We start from the raw sequence: 7,948 nt of genomic DNA on the forward strand, positions 1-7,948 counted from the left end.
GGATCTGGCTCTTGAGATGGGCGATAAATCAAAGCCTGGTTTTGGCCAGCACTTCCCCACCTCCTCCCGCCCGAGGATCCAGCTCTCCCTGGCCACTTTCCCTCTGGACTATGGCTGTACAGTGGCCATGTCTGCGGCAGGGTGGCTGTGTTGGCCAGTGATGGGCAAGAGGCTCCAGCTTCTCGAGGAATGGCAGTTTTGGTGCCTCGAGGCTGGCACGGGGCAGAGCAGGATCCTGTGGCTCCGTGGCAGGCATGTGGGTGGCGTGTGCTCGCCCTGGGACCTGCGTGTGCCCTTGCCGTGTGCACACAGGGGTGGCAGCTCTGTCTGCTCCTCCTGCCGTGGCTCTCCTGCCCCTTGGATCCGGGCTGGGACTTGTGCTGAGCTGCAGGAGTTGGAACAAGCGACCCGGTGGGGTGGAGACCCGGACATTGTGGAAAAATACTGGGCACTGCCTGCGGTTTGCTGGGTGCTTTCGTGCTGGGGCTGGGGGATTTCTCCCCCCCTCGAGTGACGGTGAGCGATCCTTGCAGCGAGGCTCTGCAAATCCAGGTGCTGGAGGCTGTGACCTGCTCCAAGGAAAAGGGGGGCACCGAGGCTTTTGTCCCCCTCCCAAGAGTGGGCACCAAGCCAAAGCCTGTGCCCGGGGCTCGGTGTAGCTCCGGTGCCTTCCTCTCTCCCCCCGTTTTCCCGGGGCGGCCGGTTTCCATCCCAGCGAGCCATGCCAAGGCAGGCTAATGTAAACGCTGCCGAGAGCACCGGATCCGCTCCCGCCTGCCCAAGAGACGAGAGGTTGTTTTTCCGGTCGGGAGCGTTGTTAAAAAGACCCCAAACCCACCCAACCTCTCCCTCCCAACCTTCTGCCCGCTCTTCCCTGAGTTTTCCGCACGCACCCGCCCCTTCTACCCGAGCGCCCCTTTGCCGGGGGCGGCCGGGCCGCGATGCCGCCGGAGCGGGCGGAGGAGGAGGAGGAGGAGGAGGAAGGAGGCGGGGTGGTGGCCCTGTCCCCCCTCCCGTGTCCCTCCCGTCCCGCCCCGCTGCCCAATCCGTGCGGCGGGGCCGGCGCTGCTCCGCCATAAAGGGGCGGCGGGCGCGGCCCCGGGAGCCGAGCGTGGGAGCTCCGCGCCCGCCCGCAGCCGCCGCCGAGCCCAGGTACCGGCCCGGGGGGACGCAGGGACACGGGGGTGCCGCTGCCCGCAGCCCCCCGGGGACGGCAGGGCCGGGGAGGCAGCCCCGGGGTGCCCGGCGGGCAGATCTTCCAAGGGAAAATTCCTCCTCTGGGGGAAGGGGAGGATGGGGCGAGGGGGGAGAGGAAGTGGCAGCTTGAGTTTTCTGTTGAAAACATTCCCTTTGCAGTTTTTGTGGGGGCTTTTTTGTTTGTTTTTTTTGTTTGGTTTTTTTTTTTTTTTGTTTGTTTGTTTTTTTTTTTACCCCCACGAAGCTCCTCAGCTGCTCCCTGGAGGTGCACGCGCGGGAGATGCTTCTGGCAGGGCAGCGGGGCGGTGGGAGCCGCGGCGGGGTGGGCTGGGGACGGCTCATCCCGAGCCCTCCCGCAGGACAACGGGATGTTGGAGCGACTTCCCAAGTCAGTCCGCGTTTCCAAACTGTTGGCATTTCCAAGCCTCCTGGAAAACACCCGGTGCTGTGGGTCGGACACGAGTGGGATGGCTGGCGTTAGGAGCCCGGCTCGCAGGACTCTGGGGATGCTGCAGCTCCCACCCTCTAGTTCCAGGCCACTCCGCCTCCCCATTGCTGCCTGGGGTGCTCAGGGCTGCGTGTGCCGCCTGTTGCTTTTCCTGCTGCCCTGGGACCGGGCTTGGATAACGTCAGCCGGGCTGAGAATGCAGCTGGGGCAGAAAAGCCCTCCTCGATGATGCAGATTTATTAAGAAAGCCCCAGCTAAGCTTTCCTTGCATTAGCCTTGCTCTTGAGCGGAGTGTAGAGGTGAAAAGTTCATGTGGGGCTAAAGAGCCCTTTGGAAGTCTGTTGCTCTGGTTTATTAGCAGGAGTTTGGGTATTAATGAAGGGTTTCTGAGCTGCTGTGTTCTCCCTGAGGAATGACAGGGAACCACTGGAGATGGCAGCCAGCCCTGCGGCCGAGCTGTCCCGTGCTCCTCCCTGGCCTTGGGTGGAGAAGGGGGGCTGAAAAATGTGGGCACGCAGGAAAGGGCTCACAGCTGGGGCTGTTTGTGATTCCCCCCTGCAGGAACCCCCTCATCAGGACTGCAGCCATGGCCACCTCAGCGAGCTCCCACCTGAGCAAAGCCATCAAGCACATGTACATGAAGCTGCCACAGGGGGAGAAGGTCCAGGCCATGTACATCTGGATCGATGGCACAGGGGAGCACCTCCGCTGCAAAACCCGCACGCTGGACCATGAGCCCAAGAGCCTGGAAGGTGAGAGGGCAGGTGCAGCACTCGTAGCCCCTCACTGGGTGGAGGAAGGATGCCATTTCTCTCTTCCTGTGGCAGAAGGATGGTTTTTAGGGAAGACATTCCTCCTCGCACCCTTCCAGTTACCTCGTTCCCCAGATGCCGCAGGGGAACGTTCCCAGCTCTCCAGATGTGGAGTTTCGGGGAGATGCCTGGGGCTGGGAGCCTGTCCTTGGTGCTGTCCCCACCGTGGAGGGGCTGTTGGCAGGGGCTGGGGGCTGTTGGCAGGGGCTCAGCTGCCCATTGACTCTTGAGTACTCGTTTTGGCCGGAAGTAGTTTGGCAGAAGAAAGTGCAGGGGAAAGAATGGAGCTATCCGGTGTAATTAAGAGCTTGTGTCCCTCAGAACAAACAGTCCCAGCTTACACAATAATAGCATTAGGATTTTCCCCAGGTTGCCATGGAGCTGGCTGGAGGCAGTTATGAAATGAAAATACTGTGTGTGACTGAGCAGAATTATCTTTTTTCTTTCTTTTTTTTTTTTTTTTTTTTTTTCCCCTCTCTCCTTTCCCCTTTTCCCTCTGAGGGAGTGGTTGGCAGAGCTCCTTTGAAATCTTTGTGCTTCCCCTCCTCCCTCTTTCCCCCTGGGATATGGAGGAGATAACATTGCCCGGGTGGAGTTCTGGGCTTTGACCTGGAGGGCAGTGCTCAGGATGGAGGGGTGGGCAAGGGGCCACACTCCCCTTCCATATGAGATTTCACCTCTCTATGATTTGCCTTCCCACCTTCTTAAGGCCTGATTGAGGGTGTTCCATGGCTCCCCTCACTCCCACAGCTGGAAGGTGGCTCGTGGTCTGCCCTCTCCCAGCCGAGGGGACTGGGTGCTTTGCTCATCCCTGTAGTTGTTGTGACATGGGAAGTGTCCTCAGTGCTACTCTGTTCACTCGGGCTTGGCCAGCAGCCCAGCAACTTGTTATTTTCCAGGGTGGCTGGAGACTTGCACTCTTGTGATTTTTTTTTTTTCTTTGCTTGTTTTGGATTTTGGTTTTTTTTTTCTTTTTTTGCTTCCCCCACTTGCAACAAAATCAGCTGAGCTGGGACTAAACCTATTCTCTATGAGCATCTTCACCTCTGTCTTACTGGAGGGCAGCAGGGAGCCCATCCTGGCACCCTGGGTCACTGTGGCTGGTTCCTCTCTTTGCTCCAGATCTCCCCGAGTGGAATTTCGATGGCTCCAGCACCTACCAGTCCGAAGGCTCCAACAGTGACATGTACCTGCGGCCTGCTGCCATGTTTCGGGACCCTTTCCGCAAGGACCCCAACAAACTCGTTCTCTGTGAGGTCTTCAAATACAACCGCCAGTCTGCAGGTGAATGAACGGACCTTCTCCCTTCTCCTGGTGGAGGTGGTGTTCCCGGGAAGGGGAATGGGAGACCTGCCCAGTGCTGTCTGTGCCCTTAGCATGACACAGAAATAACTTGAAAGTAGAGGGCAAACAAAGTGCTGGTGATGGACAAAGGGCTGGGCTTGGGATTCTTCAACACTGCTGAGACTCAAACTGTAAAATAAGTGGAAATGGGGAGTGGAGGTGGCATCACTCGTGTCGCTTTTCCATTCCAGAGTCAAACCTCCGGCACACCTGCAGGAGGATTATGGACATGGTGTCCAACCAGCACCCCTGGTTTGGGATGGAGCAGGAGTACACTCTTCTGGGGACAGACGGACATCCCTTTGGCTGGCCTTCCAATGGCTTCCCTGGACCCCAAGGTAATCTTTTGGGAGCCTGGACCAAGTCAGGAGTGTTTGAACTCTGTGTGGCACAGCTTCAGGCAAGTTGAGGGATCCAAGGTGTTCCTAGGACTGAAGGTGGACGGTATAAAGTGGAATATTGGCAAAAACTAATCACAAGATTAAATTTGTTGCAGAAAGGCTCAGGTGGGGATTGGCCACATCCAAATTTGCTGCTGGGTTTGCAGAGGACTTAAACTCAGGGGCAGACTTAAACTCCGGGGGAACTCGCTCTCCATCAGTGTTCTACCCTGCTAGTTCTTCCATGAAAAACACATCCTGGGGCTTCCGAAGAGTTCTCTGTACATGCTGGGTCTCCACTGGATGCCAGCATTTTTCCCTGTGGAGGCTGATGTTTCCCTGTGCTGTTGCAGGTCCGTATTACTGCGGTGTAGGGGCAGACAAAGCCTATGGCAGGGACATTGTGGAGGCCCACTACCGAGCGTGCCTTTATGCCGGCGTGAAAATCGGAGGAACCAACGCAGAAGTGATGCCAGCCCAGGTAACTAAGACGCCGCATGGAGCGAGAGTAGCGTGGAAAAACCCCAGGCAGCGGGAGCTGCGTCTGCCTGCTCTGAGCTGTGTGGCTGTGCCTGGCATCAGGGGGTGGGAGGTGCCTGTCTCCACCCCACTGAGCCCCTGACACCTCCTCCTTGCAGTGGGAGTTCCAGGTGGGACCATGCGAAGGGATTGAGATGGGGGATCACCTCTGGATCGCGCGCTTCATCCTGCACCGGGTGTGCGAGGACTTCGGGGTCGTGGTGTCCTTCGATCCCAAACCCATCCCTGGGAACTGGAACGGTGCTGGCTGCCACACCAACTTCAGCACCAAGAGCATGAGGGAAGAAGGAGGTCTCAAGTAAGTGTTTGGGTTGTTTACTGGGCAGCAGGATTTTGGATGACAAGGGAGTTTGGTGCTTGGCGTGACATCTGAGTCTTCTGGATAGGGTTTTTTTGGTCGTTTTGTTTTTGTGGTTTCTTTTTTTCTTAGTATGTATTTTTTTTTATAATGACACATTATTGTCTTGATGCTTGTTGGGCAATTCAGCCAGCAGTACAGTGCTGCTGGAAGTACAGGATGCAGCTATCCCTAACAGCCTGTCCAGCTCCTGACCTCCCAGTGGTGGGAACAAACAAACAAACCAACTCAGCACAGGGCTTTTTAAATTATGTTTTTATAGCCATGATGAAAGAGAAAGACCATTTGCTTCATCTGGGCAAGGCTGCCATGTTTTCTTAAAAGATGAACATCCTAAAAATGCAAACTGTGAGTTCCTGCACAGGACTGCTGTGTTGAGTGCACTCAGGGACCCTGTGTGGAGGGATCCATCCTGGCAGCTCTGTTTTCTTGCCTTAATCTTAGTGCTGCCCTGAGATAACAGGACAGCCCATGACTGTGAGCTTCATGAATAGAAACACCAATGTTGAGAGCTCTCCCCTCCGAGAGCAGGTGGAAGTGGGAACTTTAACTGGTGGTGTCTCACAGATGGCATTCCCTAGGAAGCCTGCGGGACTTGGGGCCACGAGGACCCTTTTTCTGGGTCAGCAGCAGGAGCGGAGAGAAACCCTGTGTTGGGATGAACAGCCAAGCGGGCCGTGGGGCACAAGGCATCGTCACAAAGTGCCTTGGGGACGGCCATTAATCTCGTTGTCACTTTGACACGACAGTCCAGAGGCGTTCAGCTCGTCCCGTCCCTCACTGTGCCACCGCTGTCCCTCCCTCCCTCTGCAGGCACATCGAGGAGGCCATCGAGAAGCTGAGCAAGCGGCACCAGTACCACATCCGTGCCTATGACCCCAAGGGGGGGCTGGACAATGCCAGGCGCCTGACGGGCTTCCATGAGACGTCCAACATCAACGAGTTCTCGGCCGGCGTGGCCAACCGCGGTGCCAGCATCCGCATCCCGCGCAACGTGGGCCACGAGAAGAAGGGCTACTTCGAGGACCGCCGGCCCTCCGCCAACTGCGACCCCTACGCCGTGACAGAGGCCCTGGTCCGCACGTGTCTCCTCAACGAAACCGGGGACGAGCCTTTTGAGTACAAGAACTAAGCAGACTGCGCCCCGCGGACACCGCCGCCTCCCCCCCGCGCTCCCCGCGCCCCTAAAGTTCCCTTCTAGCTGTAATCCCGAGGGTACAAGATAACATGTTTCGTGTCTCAGTAACTCTTGTTGTCTTGAGGTGGGGAGGAGGGCAGGTTTAGTTTTATCCATGTCTGTTTGTCGTTGACTCTTCAGAAGACAAGAGGAGGACGGGGTGTTAGAGAACTTTTAACCACTGTTTTATTTTTTTTGTCTAATTCATGTGTACATCCAATGGGATCCAGTGGCTTCCAGGGACAGACGGCACATGCAGAAAGCCTATAGGAGAGGAGAAAGCTTAAAACAGAGCCACATTTGGGGGGCCAGCCCCGCTGCTGGCTCTCTGCAGACTGATGGCTGTCTGAGGTTGGTGCCTCTCTGTGGAGAAGGGAAGATGGGAGCTGTGGTGATGGGAGCTGTGCGTGTGCTCCTGCCTATATGGGGACATGACAGGGACATCGTCGCCCTCCGGCCACTCTGAGGTTTCTGGGAATCTTCTGGCATTGAGGAGAACTCTTGGTTCTGTCACTGGAAGTCAACCCATCTCTGGCTCATAACACAGAGTGAAGTAGTATTTTTGTATTTAAATATAAAAACAGCAAAAAAAAAAAAAATTATATATGAAAGCGTTTCTTTCTTGAAGAGATACCGTTCCAGCGCCTCATCCAGCTGGAGCGGGCAGAGCTCTTGCGGATGCAGTCGGATGCAGGTGGGACTGAGGGTGAGCTCGGAGGGACACTGGGATGAGATTTCTTCCAGCATAGAGTGGAGCTTGCAGGAGAGGGTTCCCAGAGCAGGAAGCCTGCAGAAGCATATGTTACTGTAATTCAGGTGGCCATGACACACTCGCAGTGGGAGGAAGGTGTCCTGAACCAAGAGTTGACTGGTCAACAGTGTTCTGGACAGAGCTGTGGCTGTGTCACCTGTCCAGCAGGGCTAGCATGTCACTAAAGCAGGGCTTTGGATAAAGGTTAAAAAAAAAACAAAAAAGAAAAAAAACAAAGAGAAGTTTTAGATTTTTTTTTTCATAATGTTTTTAGTTTCTCTGACTGAATGGTTTTACAGAGACTGCTGATGCCACTGTTGTGTCCTGGCTCTCTCAGGCTGCCTGCCATCCAGCCAGGATGATGGGGGCTAGGAGAAGGAAAGGGAGAGGCCACCTGTCCCTCCCAGCCAGGCCTGGCACTCCCAGCTGCTGCTGGGGGGTTCAGACGTTCCGGGATTTTACACTTGGGTATCTTAGATGCTGCCAGTTATATTCCGTTGCATTTGGACTTCTTCTGAATAGGTTTGGTTTTTTTTTTTTTTTTTTTTTTGTAATAAAAAAAAAAAAGAACAAAACCTTCAATCTGACCTCTGCAGCCTCTTTTTGTATGTGTGTTGCCTTCATCATTTGAAAGGATTTTGACTCTGATAGTGGGTAGATGTGGCTTTTCATTTGTAGGGTTTTTTGTTTTTTTTTTTTTTTGGAGGGGTCAGGGGTCTTTCAATCCATGTGTGCTCTCCAGAAAATGGGAATTTGTCAGCAGTGGTTGGTTCCGTGGTGAGAGATGGTTCAGCTCTGGCTTGAATGGGATTCTTTTGGGATGGGAAAGGGCCTGGGCTTGTGAGTGTCTATAGGGAGGGTTATGGGGTCGCTACAAATGCTTGTGCATTTCCCAGTCTCCTCCTCATAAGTTCTACAGGATATAGAAATCCTACAGAAAA

At 55.1% G+C, this 7,948-nt stretch overlaps 1 protein-coding gene across 1 annotated transcript; it reads left to right on the plus strand.

The window, feature by feature from the left end:
- The first annotated feature begins 1,046 nt into the window (after nt 1-1,046).
- GLUL (glutamate-ammonia ligase) lies at nt 1,047-7,589 on the plus strand. Its single transcript, XM_053950384.1, has 7 exons — nt 1,047-1,152; nt 2,207-2,397; nt 3,580-3,741; nt 3,993-4,139; nt 4,535-4,662; nt 4,820-5,019; nt 5,893-7,589. The coding sequence occupies exons 2-7, from the start codon at nt 2,232-2,234 to the stop codon at nt 6,209-6,211; spliced, it is 1,122 nt and encodes a 373-aa protein (XP_053806359.1). The 5' UTR covers nt 1,047-1,152; nt 2,207-2,231; the 3' UTR covers nt 6,212-7,589.
- The last annotated feature ends 359 nt before the right edge of the window (nt 7,590-7,948 follow it).

Source organism: Vidua chalybeata, chromosome 9 (genome assembly GCF_026979565.1).
Source record: "Vidua chalybeata isolate OUT-0048 chromosome 9, bVidCha1 merged haplotype, whole genome shotgun sequence".
Classification (NCBI taxonomy): Eukaryota; Metazoa; Chordata; class Aves; order Passeriformes; family Viduidae; genus Vidua; species Vidua chalybeata.